This window comes from Panicum virgatum, chromosome 6N (assembly GCF_016808335.1).
Source record: "Panicum virgatum strain AP13 chromosome 6N, P.virgatum_v5, whole genome shotgun sequence".
NCBI classification, from domain to species: domain Eukaryota; kingdom Viridiplantae; phylum Streptophyta; class Magnoliopsida; order Poales; family Poaceae; genus Panicum; species Panicum virgatum.
This window is the reverse complement of record NC_053150.1, coordinates 1,712,368-1,729,787: the sequence shown is the minus strand read 5'-3', so window position 1 is coordinate 1,729,787 and position 17,420 is coordinate 1,712,368. Positions and strand designations below refer to the sequence as shown.

Genomic DNA, 17,420 nt, shown 5'->3' with positions numbered 1-17,420 from the left:
GGACTCGCTGCGCGGGGCGCGACTCACGCTCGAGCGCACAAGGCGTGCGGCCTCGCTTTTCACGCCGGTCAGCCACTCAGCCCTCACCTTTCGTCGTTCCGTGGCCGGCCGCGCGTCGACCTCCACCTGCACCCGCCTATCCCAGCCGCCGCACTGCAGCATCGTGTAAGCGCAGCGCCACACGCCCTCGCGACCTCATTCCTCACGGAATCAACCTCGAATGTCGAATCTGAAGCTCCCGTCGCCGCCCATTCTCGGGTATGCTTTCGGGTGCGGGTTACCCGTCGTGTACGAGTATGGAAGCATTTTCCTACCCGTGAGCGGATACGGGTAACCCGACAGGTAGAATTTAGCTATGGCAGGTGCGGGTATGGGTGGCCACTACCCATCGGATATGTATCCGTTGCCATCCCTAAGCAGGACCAATCTATCTTTAAGAAACCCGATGTGAACATTACATTGATTAGAAGCAAATTCTCGATGGGCCAGCCCATGATCCTTTAGTACTCCTGCCCGGCCCGGCTCAGCCTGTAGGATTGTTGGGTTGTCGTGAGTGGAGCCACCGACTTGGTGGGCCCAACAAGTCATGGACCGAAGGAAGGGAGACTGTCGTTGCCGCGCCGAAGAGAGCTCCCAGACCTGGAAAGCCTCCCACCCAATTTGCCCGCCGGCCGCCGCCTCCCTCTCCGGCAAGTCCGGCCGGCGGCGAGGTGGTGATGCCACGAAGACGGCGGTGGCGCCGGCCGTTTGATGCGCCCGCCACCTCCTCCTCCCGCCGCGCTCTCCAAGCACCACCTCCTCCGCATCCGCCGCTGCCTCCCACCCGTTTGGCTTAATGCCGCCCACGCCCGGGACCCGTCCCCGCCACCACCACCACCGCCGCCGCCGCCCACCTCTTTTTTCTCCCCCTCCTCCCTCTCTGTCCTTCTCTTCTCCTGCACTGCGGGTCACGCCCGCTTAACCGGCGAGCAGGTGCACGCGCGCGCCGTCGCGCTCGGCCTGGGCGCACACCCCTCGGTGCTCCCCAGGCTCGCCTCCTTCTACATCGCGCTCGGCGACCTCTCTGCGGCGCGAGCTGCCGTCGAGCGCGCGGCAGGGAAGGCGCGGGCGTTCCCCTGGAACCTACTCATATGGGGCTACGCGGACCGGGGGCTGTGGGCCGAAGTGGTCCTCGCCTACGAGAGGATGCTGGCGCTGGGCGTGGGCGCCGACAGGTTCACGTACCCGTCGGTCCTGCGTGCCTGCGGCGAGCTCCGGGATGCCACCATTGGCCGGGGGATTGAGCAGAGGATTCAGAGGTGGGGATACGGCCTGGACATGTACGTCTGGAATGCGCTGGTGGGGATGTATGCCAAGTGCGGGGAGCTGGAGGACGCACGCAGGGTGTTTGACGGAATGCCTGCGAGGGATGTTGTTAGCTGGAACGCGATGGTGTCTGGGTATGCGTCCACGGGTATGTGGGGTGAGGCGTTTGAGCTGCTGCAGCAGGTTCCTGGGGCAAACATTGTCACCTGGAACATTGTTGCAGCAGGAAATTTGAAGGCGGGGAACAACGGCGAGGTGATGAGGCTGGTATCGCAGATGAGGAGTTCCCACGGTCCAGGGCTGGATTTTGTGACTGTTGTGGTTGGCCTCAAGGCATGTGGTCGGAATGGTTATCTGAGAATTGGCCGTGAGTTGCACGGTGTGGCTGTTCGTCTATGCTTCGATAGGCTTGAGCGCGTGGAATGTTCATTGATCACAATGTACTCAAGATGCCAGATGATGAGGTCTGCCTACCGTCTGTTTAGAACATGTTCAGTTCGGAGCATGGCAACATGGAATTCATTGCTAGCAGGATTTGCATTCATGGAGCAGGTCGAGGAAGCTATGTGTCTTTTCCGAGAGATGACTGGTTCTGCTGTCTTTCCAAATGATGTTACTGTGTTAACTATGCTTTCACTTAGTGCACGTTTTGGACACCTGTGTCACGGAAGGGAGATGCACTGCTACATCATCAAGCATGGACTCAGTGGCTCTAACTTACTGCAGAACTCACTTGTTGACATGTACTCAAAGTCTAGACAGATGGCAGCTGCCCGCAGAGTGTTTGAACAGATGCAGTGTCGAGACAGGCATGCCTACACTTCGTTGATTTTGGGGTATGGAATGCAAAGAGTGGGTCTTGTATCACTGAAGCTCTTTGATGAGATGATTGCCAACAATATCAAGGTGGACCATGTGACTATGGTTGCAGTTCTCTCAGCATGCAGCCACTCTGGGCTGGTAACTCAAGGGCAACTACGATTTGCTGAGATGTTTGATGTATTTTGCATTGCACCAAGGGTGGAGCATTTTTCTTGCATGGTCGATTTGTACTGCCGTGAAGGTTTGCTGAGGATGGCTGAGGAGATAATTAACAAGATGCCATTTCAGCCAACTGCTGCAATGTTGGCAACTCTAATTGAGGCTTGCAGGATCCATGGCAAAATGGAAATTGGGGATCGAGCTGCAAAGAGGCTGCTGGCAATGAGGACGGACAACCCTGGTCACTACAAATTGATTGCAAACATGTATATTTCAGCCAAACGCTGGCCAGAACTAGCTAAGGTTAGATCATCAATGAGCGCAATGGAGCTAAATATGATTCGAACCCATTCCTTACTGGAGTCAGAATATGACATATGTCCAGTCAAACAAGATTATTGCTTAAACCACAGTACACATGGAGGCTTGTCTGATGACATGACAGATATTGATTTCTCTAGTAGTGAGGAAGTGAAATTCAATGAAGCTTTTGGTGGGTAACAATAAAGCTGGAATCCGATAGGCTACTTTGGGACCAGGGCTTTTATGTTAGGCAAGCATCTTAGCAACCTGTGTTCTTCACATCGCAGAAGAGGTGATATGTTGTTGACACCTTTTGTTAAATGTTATCACATTACTTACTGGTACTTTGTCTACACATTGATGGTACCTCATCATTCCAGTTTATAAATTACAGATATTTGTTTATATGCGTCCTGTTTTTGAGGTTTGAACTACCTATACGTGGGAAGTACTTCTATACAACAATTTGATATGCTATAAAATTTCCTAGATGAAAAAAATTTGAGCAATAGTTTTCTGAATTAGTACTTTGGATTTCTTGTCATGTTCTTTTACATCTGTTCTTGATTTCATTGGCTCAGCTAGGAAAATTTGAAAGAAGATAGTGAGAGGTCCTTTTACCTCTGATGCCAAGTGGTAGAGGCAATTGGACTGAACCTGTCATGGGCAGCCAGCAGGCTGCCACCGAGATGGCAGGCGGAGCCAGCCCAAAGGCCCATGCAGAACAGTACCGCGCGAACAGTACCCATCAAATTAGATTAGATGGATTTGGTTTGTTAGGAAAGGAATAAGATAGATTGATTAGGTTAGGATATTACTTAGGGGTCAAGTAAGCCTTGCTTACAGGTCAAGTAACCCTCTCTATATAATGAGAGGAGATGTATCAATCTAATTAAGAAATGAACAATGAAGAAATAATTCTAGTCTCCCTCAATCTCTCAAGCTCTTGGCAAAGCATAAGGCCTAGTTACCCCAAAATATCCATCACCATTACATCTGGTATCAGCTAGCCGGCGATCCTCTTCCACGCCGCCCGATCTATCCTCCCCGGCCGGCCATCGATCTGCGCCGCCATCTACCACCACCACAACCTATGCCATAGTTCCAGATGGATTTTCCTCCATTTGATGGGAAATCTTATCCGCTCGCCTTCATCAACCAATGCGAGACCTACTTCAACCGGGAGCGCATCATGGAGGAAGAAAAAGTGTGGATGGCTTCCCGTAATTTGGCGGAGGACGCCCGGATGTGGTTCCTCCAAGTCCAGCGGGATGAGGGCACCCCGGCGTGGCGCCGCTTCACCAAGCTACTACACCTACGCTTCGGATCACCCCCACGCTCCACCCTGCTCCATCATGTGTCCCCTGCTACCAACGACACTTCACGCCTCTTTGCTGATGTGTTCACACAGCTGGATCGCCTCAGTGCGCGTTTCCAGGCGAAGGATAAGGAGGACCGTGAACGCCTCGTGGCAGTACACCTTCAGGCAGCAGCACGGGGATTCCTGTCACGCCGGCGGATGCAATCTCTGGAGAAGTCCGGCCGTGAACGCTTTGCTGCGGTGCGGCTACAGGCGGCAGCGCGAGGATTCTTGGCGAGGCACGCCACAAGGAAGCTGCGTGCAGCAATCCAACCTACCCTACTCGCTCCCGCTCACCATCTCCACCTACCTCCGCCGCCGGCAACCCTCTTCATCGCGCCGACCACCCTCTTCGTCGCGCCGACCACCCCTTACATCGCGCCGACCACTCCAGCCGCCGCCGCGCCGACCACCCCTTCTGCTGTCCCCAATTCGTCGCCACGGACAGCACCCACCATGACTAATTTGGCCAAGCTCATCAACTCCCTCACCGCACCCACCAGTGACTCGCAAGGACAGGTCGCTGCCTTGCCGCAAGAGCTTTCAGCGCGGGCATCCTTCCCTGGTTCAAGGGGCTCAGGCCACAGCAACCACCAGGGCGACCAGCTGGCTGCTAGTCTCTTCCCATGGGATCCAGGACGTTGTCGGCTCCTTCCTCGACCAGTAACTATCCAGCTCGAGGGCGAGCTGGGTCTCCAAGGGCGGGGGAGATGTCATGGGCAGCCAGCAGGCTGCCACCGAGATGGTAGGCGGAGCCAGCCCAAGGGCCCACGCGGAACAGTACCGCGTGAACAGTACCCGTCAAATTAGATTAGATGGATTTGGTTTGTTAGGAAAGGAATAGGATAGATTGATTAGGTTAGGATATTACTTAGGGGTCAAGTAAGCCTTGCTTACAGGTCAAGTAACCCTCTCTATATAATGAGAGGAGATGTATCAATCTAATTAAGAAATGAACAATGAAGAAACAATTCTAGTCTCCCTCAATCTCTCAAGCTCTTGGCAAAGCATAAGGCCTAGTTACCCCAAAATATCTGTCACCATTACAGAACCAGTGTGCTTGCTCTTCCTTCGAAAAGGAATCAATGTTAGAAATGTATGTATCAAGTTCTTGCTAACTTGAGGATATTATTGGTCTCTGATGCACTGATACCCCTTTGTTTGAATGTTCATTTAACAGAGAATCTTGCGTTATTACATACAAATGAAGGATGGCACTTCCATTACTTCCCACAAACAATTTGGCATGGTAATATCAAAATCCGCATACTACTATCAATTGACACTGTTCTTTTGCTGTCCTGGGCTCATGTGATTCATAGTCATTTCTATATATGAAAGCACAAGAGTTACGCGGCCGGCTAGGGTGTCCAAGTCGCCTTTTTTCTGCGGGTTGTCGGATCCTCCATCGGACGGCTCTCATCGCCCACGTGCAGTTCGCGCGATTTGCTATCCCCGTCAATGTGCTGGTCCTTGCTTTCCCATTGCGGGCGCGGCGGTTGTTCCGTTCACACTGCCTGCATGGCCCGTGAGCAGCCCTGCCAGCACGCATCTTCTTTTCATGGCCTCCTCTCCCCCCGCGTCCCTGCCCTCCCCACCTCTCGCCCGCACTGCCGCCGCCCCGCCCCCTCCACCCCGCGCCGCCCCCCCTCCCACCACCACCACCGTCCCACACCGCCGCCGCTGCCCCGCCCCCTCCACACCGCACCGCTGCCGCCACCGCGTCCCGCACCGACGCGGCGAGGCAGATCTCGGTTGCGGCTCCTGGCGCAGTGGACGGAGTGCGGCCACGTCTCTCGACGCCGCGCCACGCCGAGCTAGGGCTCGACAGGCTCCTCCCCGGCGGAGATCGGCCGCGTCGGATTAACCGAGTGCTTTGGTCGGATAGTCCGACCCTAGGGTATTCGGATTATCCGACCCCACTGTGATTTTCCTGTTTCTTTGTTGCACTTGTCCAACTCGTCGCAGCGGTCATTTGGACACTCCAAATATATTCTATCTCTGCTTTTTCACTACGACTTGATGTCTCTACATTGGGTTGGACATCTCATCTCGATGGTGCATTGGACGTCTTGTCTCGATGGTGCATTGGACATCTCGTCTCGACGGTGCATTTGACATCTCGGATATGACTTGGATGTCATCCAAGGGACCTAAGAAATCCTACAAATATGATCTCGCAAGCTCGTTAGTCCCATTGATTGTGTTGTCACTCGATCACCAAAATCACTCGAAATGGCCTAAATGGGGCCATGTTCGTTACAGTCCCATCTCTCTCCAAACCTTTCATTTGTCCAGCCATGTGAAAGGAGGATTATGCCCCTGCTCCTTTTTGCTAAACTCCAGGCCCACTTGTTTTAACTTCCGGCGATTTTGAAGACTCAATTTTGGGAAATCCAAAAGTTAGATGACTCCTAGAATTAAGAATCCAGCTGATTATGAATTCTCGATTCTGGATTCTTTTTTTTTTGAACCGAAAACAATGAGGGAGGCCCCCACCGTGATTTTTTTATTAATCAAAGAGAAGAAAAGAAAAACTTACAGGGATTTACAGAGAGGTCTGAACTAGGCTAGAGAAAAAAGGAAACTGGCATCTGGATTCTAGATTCTGGGATTCGTCTGACTTTTGAATTTCTCAAAATCGAACCTTCAAAATCTCTCAGCCTCAACTACATAAATGTAAAAGATTCAGGAGGAAATAAATTTTGCAGGTAACGTGTGGCAGTAATGCTCATGCTCTGATGTGAAGGCTACCATACATACATGCAAATGGATGGTAAAGCTAGTGCTGCACATAATTACCTGGAACACATGCTATTTGATGGAAGTGTAAAGCCAACAAAGCTGCCATTATCGCTACTGGAAGCCATCACAAATAATTTCTCTGATGACCACGAGATAGGCAGAGGTGGGTTTGCAGTGGTTCACAAGGTATGCATAACCCTCAGTCTTGCAACTCAGTTATGCTTTTGCTTAGCTGCAGCTGTTCTAGAAACTCGTCTTCATGCTGACAAATGCAACCATAAATCCAGGGAACGATAGTAAATGGTATGATTGCTGTGAAGAAGTTGTATAACACACTTGATATGCATGAGAAGAAATTCATCCAAGAGGTGCAATGTCTCATGAAGGTGAGGCATAAGAACATAGTGCGATTTCTGGGATATTGTGCTGACACACAAGGAGAAATGACAGACTATGAGGGGAAGTCTGTCTTGGCAGAAGTACGAAACAGGTTGCTCTGCTTTGAGTTTGTACCTAATGAGAGTCTCTGTGAGCATATAACTGGTAGGATCAACTGATCAAGTGGCATGCTATATATGTATATTCACATCATATTTGCTTTTGTGGAATTGTTATCTACAATAGAAATATAGAAACGGCATACTGCGTGCTACACTTTATATGGCATCCAAGGATATTTATTATCTGAAACATGAAACCTTCCCACTCTCCCTTTCACAGATGCATCTTGTGGACTCGAATGGAGAGTGCGCTATCAATTGATCAAGGGAATATGCGAAGGTTTACACTATCTTCATGAGAATCATATTGTCCACTTAGATCTCAAGCCTGGTAATATATTGCTAGATAATAACATGGTGCCAAAAATTGCTGATTTTGGTCTCTCAAGGTGCTTTGATGAAAACCAAAGCAGGGATATTACTTCAAAAGTGATTGGATCAATGTAAGATCTTGAAACCCTCTTGAAAGATCAGCTTTTTGGTTAGGTATGAAATATACGGTATTCCTTTTTCCATTCACCCAACAGTTTATTATATGTATTTTCATCCAGGGGATATATAGCACCAGAATTCTACAATGGGCAAATCACATTCAAGCTAGACATGTATAGTCTTGGTGTTATAGTTATGGAAATATTGACAGGACAGAAGGGGTATTCCACGGTCCTTAAAGTAAGAAAAACTATGAATTGGATTTACAAATAAAAGTTAGATTTTCAAATAGCTAGTCATACTTTTACTGTGCACAATATACTTCCTTTCTTAGACATTGTACAATATGTTTACGCATGCCAGGATGACCTATCCAATATTTTTGTCGGCCTATTGGTAAAATTTGATATCATATTCTGCGAAATGTTGTACTATATAACTAAATGGTGTGACCTTTCTATTAGGAACCCGTAGTTGGGCTTTCGTTGATAGAGTCAAGTGACAAGTGGTGTAGTAAGCACATTGCATCTAGGAGTGAAATGACAGTTTTGGTTTCAAATAACGAGATAACGGAAACATTTCTTTCTTAGTATCAATGCAACAACAAAATGTTTTATGGTTAAACAATTAAACATGCGGAGGGAAAGAAATGAATAATCTTTAAAGAGAGACTGCCAAATAAGTTATATGAGATCGATGATAATATAAATTAAAATGGCATGTAAATAAATTATTATTGACAGGGAGATAATTATATATAGTACCTATTATTTCACCTTGCTTCTTGACAAATATGGAAAGACAATTTTGATGGTGCTAGCCCTACCTACATGCTCTAGGCACACCCTAATTTTTTTGGGAGAACATTTTATTGTTAGAACTGAAATCGGGTGGTTTGTGTGTTAATATCAACAAGTATGAAATTTTCGATACACTATAATTTCCCATTTCTATATCTATCCCTCCTTTTCAAACATATTCTTGTTAGATAAGGTCGTTTGTAACTTGTTACTTAAGTTGTACTTGAGTATAGATCATTGGTCAGCTGTAGAGTTGTTTAGATTTGGTAGGATTTGTTGTAACAACAACCAACGGCTGACCAACAGATCTTGTGATGTAAATCCACGTGAGGGGATCTTCCTCACTCTATATAACACGAAGCCGCCGGCCAGCGTGAGGCACGGCGTTCCCATCTACAACTTCCGCACCTCTGATTATTAACATGGTAATCAGAGCCACAAACTAAACACCAACCATCTCCTGCCATGGCTTCCTCCTCCACCGCCATCATCAACCCTCTGGTGGGGATCGCCATTACGGAGAAGCTAGGCAAGTCCAACCACGCAATGTGGAAGGCGCAGATCCTCGCCGCCGTCCGCGGGTCGCGCCTGGTGGGGCATCTCACCGGAACCTCACCAGCTCCTGCCGAAGAGGTCAACGGCAAGGACAGCGCCGGCAAGGATACCCTTGTTCCCAATCCGGCATTTGAAGAATGGTACTCCAGGGACCAGCAAGTGCTGAGTTTCGTCCTGGGGTCCCTAGGGCGTGAAGTGCTCGCTCAAGTTGCTGCACAAGACACCGCAGCGAATCTGTGGGCTGCGATTGAAGCGATGTATGCATCGCAGAATAGGGCGAGAGTCGTGAACACACGGCTCGCGCTCGCCACCGCACAGAAGGGGAATCAAACCATCACCGAGTACGTTGGCAAGATGCGTACTCTAGGTGATGAGATGGCAGCTGCAGGAAGGCCAGTTGAAGATGATGATCTCCTGACGTACATCCTCACCGGCCTCGACGTGGAGTTCAATCCGGTCGTCACCTCCCTCCTAGCAAGGAAGGAACCGGTAACTGTAAGTGAAGCGTATTCTCAGCTTCTTGCTTTTGAAACTCGTATGGAGATTATGGGCAGTGGCCACTCGGGATCTTCGGCCAACATGGCCAATCGAGGAGGTCGTGGAGGCTTTGGTCGTGGTCATGGCAATTCTAGCCGCGGCCGTGGTCAAGGACGAGGACGGGGGCGCAACCTCGGCTACACCAACAACTCCAACCAGCGCCAGAACAACAATGGAGGAGGTGCTGGTCGTGGCAACCAGGGTCGTGGCAACTCAAGCAACTCCAAGCCGGTGTGCCAAGTCTGCCTCAAAGCCGGTCACACTGCGGACAGGTGTTGGCACAGGTTTGAGGAGGACTATGTCCCTGAAGAAAGGCACGCCGGTGCAGCCATGAACTCCTACACCGTCGACAACAGTTGGTACACCGACACTGGTGCGACCGATCACATCACAGGAGAACTTGACAAGCTGGCCGTCCGTGAGAAGTACAATGGTACTGATCAGATCCACGCCGCTAATGGTGCAGGTATGAACATTAGACATATTGGTCAATCTACTATTCGTACCCCAGATAAAACCCTTGAACTTCGAGATATCTTGCATGTGCCATCCACTACAAAGAATCTAATTTCAGTTCATCGCCTTGCATCTGATAACAATGTGTATCTTGAGTTTCACCCTGATTTCTTTCTCATTAAGGATCGGGACACGAGGAGCACTCTTCTTAGGGGGCCATGTCGAAGAGGGATGTACCCTCTCCCTTCTGCACCAGCATCCAAGCAAGCTTGTAGTGTCAATAAAGTGCCACTTGATAGATGGCATCATCGTTTAGGACATCCTTCTTTTCACATTGTTGAGAGAGTTCTTAGAGATCATAAACTTCCATGTTCTTTTGATTTGAATAAAGATGCTGTGTGTGATGCGTGCCAAAGAGCCAAGAGTCATCAACTTCCTTACCCCACATCAATAAGTGTCTCCTCTCATCCTCTTGAGCTTATTTTTTCTGATGTTTGGGGGGCTGCACCTGAATCGGCTGGTAGATACAAATACTATGTGAGCTTCATAGATGATTATAGTAAGTTCACATGGATATATCTTTTAAAATATAAATCTGAGGTCTTTGAGAAATTTCGAGATTTCCAAAATCTAGTTGAGAGATCTTTTAACCGTAAGATTATTGCTGTTCAGACGGATTGGGGAGGTGAATATGAAAAGCTAAACCCTTTTTTTTACAAAGATTGGGATCTCTCATCTAGTCTCCTGTCCCCATGCACATCAACAGAATGGATCTGCTGAAAGGAAGCATAGACACATCGTGGAAGTAGGCCTATCTTTGTTGGCACACGCACATATGCCTCTAAAATTTTGGGATGAAGCTTTCCTTGCTGCCACCTTTCTCATAAATAGAACTCCTAGTAAAGTTATTAATTTTGAAACACCCCTTGAGCGCCTATATCATACCAAGCCAGATTATGCATCCCTAAGAGTCTTTGGTTGTGCGTGTTGGCCGAACCTACGCCCCTACAACAAGCACAAACTTGCTTTTCGATCCAAAGAGTGTGACTTTCTTGGTTATAGTAATCTCCACAAGGGATTTAAGTGCCTAGATATTCCTACCGGCCGGGTATATATCTCACGTGATGTCACGTTTGATGAGAACGTCTTTCCGTTCTCCAAACTGCACGAGAATGCAGGGGCTCGTCTTAGAGCTGAAATCCTTCTTTTACCTTCCTCTTTGCGCAATCCTTCATCCGGGGACGAATTGGTAGATGACCATAGGTCTAATGGTGCAAGCACTAATACTTTCTGTGAAGAAACAGGAGATTTACAGGCTGAAGCATCAAATAACAGCACAGGGACGGAATCCGGAGCTGATCTGCCCTTTATTCCTCGACAATCTGCCCCGGGATCGCTGCCTCCAAGTGCAGCAGCTGGCGCTGCAGGCGCATCTACCTCTGCAACCGCGGCATCTCCTCCGCACCACTCAGCGGACAGCGCGTGGCAGCCTCCCGTCGTCGCCTCACCAGATTCTCCGCCTCGCCAACCCGCGACTACCATGCAAGTGTCGGCGCCAGGGGGGGTAGCGACTGACGCCGCGACGACACCGACGACACCTGCGTCGGCAGGATCTCCTGCCCCTGGATCCTCTACATTGCAGCCTGCACCATCGCCTGCACGCCCTCGCACAAGACTTCTGGGTGGCATCCGGAAGCCAAAGGTATACACTGATGGCCATGTTCGTTATGGATTTTTTGCATCTACTGGAGAACCACGTAATGTAGAAGAGGCGTTAGCTAGCAAACATTGGAAAGAAGCTATGGATATAGAGTATGATGCCTTAATGAAAAATAAGACATGGCACTTGGTTCCACCGAGGAAGGGTATCAACATTATAGATTGTAAATGGGTTTTTAAAACTAAGCTCAAGGCAGATGGGTCCCTGGATAAATACAAGGGTCGGTTGGTAGCAAAGGGCTACAAGCAAAGGTACGGAATAGATTATGAGGATACCTTTAGTCCGGTTGTGAAAATGTCTACAATCCGAATTATTTTGTCCGTTGCTGTCTCAAAGGGATGGAGTATGAGACAACTTGATGTGCAAAATGCCTTTCTTCATGGGGTTTTGGATGAGGAGGTGTACATGAGACAACCTCCGGGATATGTAGACAAGACAAGACCAAATTTTGTGTGCAAACTTGACAAAGCTCTGTATGGGTTAAAACAGGCGCCAAGAGCGTGGTATGCCAGACTTAGCACCAAATTAATTGCACTTGGTTTTCATACATCTAAAGCAGATACTTCTCTCTTCTATTTTAACAAGGGGTCAGTTACAGTATTTGTGTTGGTTTATGTTGATGATATTATAGTTGTCAGTTCGACTCCTGAAGCTACTACAGGTTTGCTGCATGACCTAAAGAAAGATTTTGCCCTCAAGGACTTAGGTGAGCTGCATTATTTTCTTGGCATGGAAGTAACCAAGGTACGTGATGGTATAGTTTTGTCACAAGATAAATATGCATCTGATTTACTTAAGAGAGTAAACATGTCAAGCTGCAAACCTGTTTCCACGCCTATTTCAACCAGTGAGAAGTTATCTGCTTTTATGGGAACTCCTTTGGGTCCAAATGATGCTACAAACTATAGAAGTGTTGTTGGTGCTCTCCAATATTTGACTCTCACAAGACCTGATATATCATTTGCTGTTAATAAAGTGTGTCAGTTCCTTCATGCCCCAACTGAAGTGCATTGGTCTGCAGTCAAAAGGATACTAAGGTACGTGAGGGCAAATACAAGGATAGGATTAGAGATAAGCCGGTGTAACTCTTTACTAGTCAGTGGTTTTTCAGATGCCGATTGGGCAGGCTCTCTTGATGACAGGAGGTCTACAGGAGGGTTTGCGATTTTCCTTGGGTCAAATCTGATTTCCTGGAGTGCACGAAAACAGGCCACTGTATCCAGGTCGAGTACAGAGGCAGAATACAAGGCTGTTGCAAATGCAACGGCAGAAATAATGTGGGTTCAGATCCTGTTGAAAGAGATTGGTATACGAGTACCTAAGGCTGCTAAATTGTGGTGTGATAATTTGGGAGCCAAGTATTTATCTTCCAATCCAGTGTTTCATGCTAGAACTAAACACATTGAGGTTGACTATCATTTTGTCAGAGAACGAGTCACGAGGAATTTATTGCACATAGATTTTGTACCTACAGGTGATCAAGTAGCAGATGGTTTTACTAAACCCATCACTGTTCGGCAGTTGGAAAATTTCAAGCACAATCTCAACCTTAGGTGTGATTGAGGAGGGGTGTTAGATAAGGTCGTTTGTAACTTGTTACTTAAGTTGTACTTGAGTATAGATCATTGGTCAGCTGTAGAGTTGTTTAGATTTGGTAGGATTTGTTGTAACAACAACCAACGGCTGACCAACAGATCTTGTGATGTAAATCCACGTGAGGGGATCTTCCTCACTCTATATAACACGAAGCCGCCGGCCAGCGTGAGGCACGGCGTTCCCATCTACAACTTCCGCACCTCTGATTATTAACAATTCTAACCAACAACTGCAACTATTTTAGGTACTTGAGAGTTGGAGGAATAGGTTGGAGATACCACAGCGAGAGACATCTTTACATCAAGTACGATCATGTGTTGAGATAGGAATAATGTGCATCGACGCTGACCCAGAGAAAAGACCTGCCACGCAGTATATAATGGATAAGCTAAAGGAGCTAGAAAACAGTTATGAATTCAGTGAAGGTGGGTTAGCAGAGACTAAATAAAATTACTTCATTTGGGGATCATTTGGGGACGTGATTTCTCGGGATGCTCTAGCGTGCTGAAGGCCTAAAGTGTCAGGGAGCATTGTACTGATTGAACCTCTTGTGATCTTACAGATGCCCTTTCAGTTAATGGCTTGGAGAAGGACTCCCATCAGAAGGATGGTGTGGCGGCCAACAAACAGCCTACGATGGTGAGTCTAACCTCATCCCAATTTACTACTTCTATTGGCCTTAAAGTTCACAAATAGCAGAGCTTTCCATGTTGTTTAAGCAATAATTATGTGTACTCCTTTAGCCACTGCAAGTAGACATTTTTCTCACATGCTGCCAAACTGTAGAAACCAGTTTGTTGGTGCCATAATTGCAACTTTTCTCCCTCGCTCAGGTGAATGGCACAAACAAGAACGGAATCCACTACTACATATCACCAACGCCGCCTCATGTAGTGAGCACCCATGAGATTCTTGGAGCGCGTGAGAGACAAATCCAACAAGCGGACAACAGATCTAAGAAGCAGTATGAAGAGTCCATCTTGACAAAGCAAAGTGAAAGCACAATGGTGAGAGTCTCCCGGCCTAAAAACTCATTTACACACACACACACACACACACACACACACACACACACACACACACACACACACACACACCTGTTTTGGCATATGGTAATATAAGAGAAAACATGATTTCAATGGAAAGCAAAAGCTGGATGCTTTTCTTGGAATTATATTCACCCTGGTTTTGTTGATATGCCACAAACATGCACTTGCGATTGGTGTGGTTGATGCAGAAATCAGCGATTGGAGGCAAGCTCCGGCACATGTACAAGTCAATGGTGGATATGCCAAATGGAGTCCAGGGGGAGCTTGTGGTGGCAGGGTGGCGGACATTGCTCACGGCGATGGCGGAAGAGGTGGTTCATGGGTGGCAGTCTCCGGAGCCGAAGGTGGTTCATGGGTGGCAGCCTCCAGCGGCGAGGCTACGTTGAGTTACCTGGTGCTAGACCTGGGCATGGGTCACCCGACCCGAACAACCCGACCCAACCCGCCCGAAAAAAAACCCGACCCGAGCTACGTGGCGGGTGGGCGCGGGCCGTATTTTTTGACCCGCAACAATCAACGGGCCGGGCACGAGCCGTGATTTTTGACCCAAAACCCGACCCAACCCGAAAAAACCCGACCCAAAGGCCAAAAAACCCGACCCAACCCGAAAAAAAACCCGACCCGACACGCCTGCGCAGGGTGCACGGGCCAACCCGACCCGACCCGGTGATAGGTACGGGTCGGGCGCGGGCCGTCCTATGCGACCCGTGACCCGACCTTGACCCGACCCGAACCCGACCCGACCCGACGTTTGCCCAGGTCTACCTGGTGCACATTTTTTTAGATTAAGAAAAACTCCATTCTTAAGGAACACATCTCGGCACAAAGCGAGGAGATTACATGAGTATTTAGATTCCAAATCTCCAACTGAGGAACACAAAAGATAAGAAAGGAAGAAATAAGAAAGAAAGCAAAAGACTAAGCTTTGAATGTCTTTTACTTCCTTCCTTCAACCTTATTTTGGTCCTCATTTAGAAATAAGAATCTCACATCAACTATCTTTTAAGAAACTCCTAATGTAAGGATCATCGATGGTTGCCTTCCGATCACCCTGCGATCTTGAAATTGCACGTCAATCTCTACTGCGCAAATAGATCAGTCCTGCCATTGCTCCAAACTGACCAAGGCATCACCATTAAGGACTCCAAGACGATGCCTTCAAGAGGAGAGCAACATCAAGATTCTGTTGTCGCTCGAACCAGTGCGTCAGTTCCATGGTTTTCACCGGATATGTCCTGTAAGTTGAGGTTCTCATAATAATGCTTTCAAGAAGGAAAACGATGCCATCATGCCAATGACAACATCATCACTGGTGATCGAGGACCAAGCTAAGCTTTTGCTTGAGAACTTGCACACCAAGAAGCAAAGTACCGACCCTTGGAAGCTCTACCAGCATGCCCATAGGGCGCCCAATAGACCCAAACGGGATGGCAGCAATCGGAGGCAAGCCTCAAGGCAGCGGCCACCAGAAATGAAAGATATCCTCCACCTGGAGCTTAGCCCAGCAGAGGTCGGTTCCGTGAGGGCCCTCGCTGCCTCGTGTCGTCGGAGCAATGGGCCATCGCCATCACAGGCACCAGCCGCCGCCGCCGCAGCTGTGGTGACAAAGCAGATGAACAGACGCGCCGCAGGCCACCGTGGTAAACTAGAAAATTGAAAGCCGAAGGACTCAAATTTATAATAAACTACATTGAATATTGTATGTGTTTCTTTCGGGAAGATAGATAAGGTTTGTCATTAAAATAATCATTACTATTTTTTGATAAACTTATCATCCTTGATACCTTTTTCATTAGCTATCATCATCATTATAAGTTATACTCGCTCAGTCCAACATGATTGGAAACAAGATTTTCCGTGAGGGTGTAAAACCAGCAGGGAAATAGAAAATTAATTTCCCTGACGGTATTACCGGTAGGTCTAGCATAACAGGGAAAAAGTTAGACAATAACTGCATTTCGTGTCGGTTTTCCCTTTTCCTATCAGTTTTCGACCCTAGGAAGAAAACTGGCGGGGAAATAATTCATTTCTTTATACTAAAATTAAATTCTATCAATCAACCACCAGAATAATTCAAATTTTCTATCATTTCTTTATACCGACATGGAAATACAGGCACGATTAGGCATCGCTTCAGGTGATGTTTGCACCAACCATCACCTGAAGCGTGATTATTTCCTCCGCCCCTGAAAGCTTGAAGAATCCTCGATCAATAATATTTAATGGGTCGTCAGCCCAACAATCTATATGGGATGTTTACGCATGCAACACATTTTACGGTAGAAAAAGTCTATTAACTGCACAGTAATCATTATCATATGCAACACATTCCACAGTAGAAAAGTCTATCAACTATACGGTAATTATTAGCATAAGTAACGTGTGCACAGTCCAGCGAAAAGAGACATGTAGCAAGTAAGAAATATAAAATTGTGACTCCATAAGCAAGAGACTTTCAACATTAAAAAATTAATAAATTTCAAACCAAGTATCTAAATTATATTTTGATTTCACCACTTACAATGAGATCTTCAAATCAAGATCACACTTGCCTATGTTTGCACAATATTTTTAAAAAATATTTTTTAAATACTAAACAATTAGTTTCAATTACTGGGAACAAATATTTTAACAATACAAACAAAAAATTAAACATAATGAACAAATAATAATGTGCAACGAATAAAATATTAAACATCTCGAACATTTGATTATGCAGGATAAATAATGAAAAATGAATATCACAAACAAACGAACCAACGTGGTTGAACAATTTAATCTACAAAACGAACAAATAAATTATACAACTCGAACAATTATATTATGGATAGTAGACAAATATTACTATCTAAAAAAAGTAAATAGATAAATACAACAATAAGGAGTAAGAGAAGAATATAAGGTAAAAATATAAAAAAGAGGATTGGTAGAGAAAGAATAGATAAAAAGAGTGGGATATAAACTTAGAGAATAAAAGAAAAAACATTAGATAAGGAATAAGGAGGAAATTAGAAACAAAAAATGCATCAAATATTAGTGTATTTTGAGCTATTGTACTTGGTTTATAGTAGAAAGAAAATA

General features: G+C 47.0%; 2 protein-coding genes and 1 non-coding gene across 4 annotated transcripts; all 3 read left to right on the top strand.

The window, feature by feature from the left end:
• The first annotated feature begins 594 nt into the window (after positions 1-594).
• Positions 595-5,525, top strand: LOC120677697 (pentatricopeptide repeat-containing protein At1g71490-like). 2 transcript variants are annotated; one of them, XM_039958865.1, is made up of 2 exons: positions 595-2,881; positions 5,130-5,525. In XM_039958865.1, the coding sequence occupies exon 1, from the start codon at positions 751-753 to the stop codon at positions 2,785-2,787; it is 2,037 nt and encodes a 678-aa protein (XP_039814799.1). In that variant the 5' UTR covers positions 595-750; the 3' UTR covers positions 2,788-2,881; positions 5,130-5,525. The 2 variants fall into 2 exon arrangements, with proteins under 2 accessions (XP_039814799.1, XP_039814798.1); XM_039958864.1 differs by lacking the exon at positions 5,130-5,525 and adding an exon at positions 3,171-4,894 and having other exon boundaries at positions 596-2,881.
• A 1,181-nt stretch (positions 5,526-6,706) lies between these two features.
• Positions 6,707-14,725, top strand: LOC120679714 (cysteine-rich receptor-like protein kinase 7). The gene is made up of 8 exons (XM_039961366.1): positions 6,707-6,880; positions 6,982-7,237; positions 7,415-7,637; positions 7,746-7,866; positions 13,535-13,715; positions 13,853-13,929; positions 14,124-14,297; positions 14,528-14,725. Exons 1-8 carry the CDS (start codon positions 6,713-6,715, stop codon positions 14,723-14,725), a joined length of 1,398 nt encoding a protein of 465 aa, XP_039817300.1. The 5' UTR covers positions 6,707-6,712.
• LOC120680343 lies at positions 9,375-9,513 on the top strand. The gene has a single exon (XR_005677613.1). It is a non-coding gene; the product is annotated as a small nucleolar RNA Z247 (small nucleolar RNA).
• Positions 14,726-17,420: the final 2,695 nt, after the last annotated feature.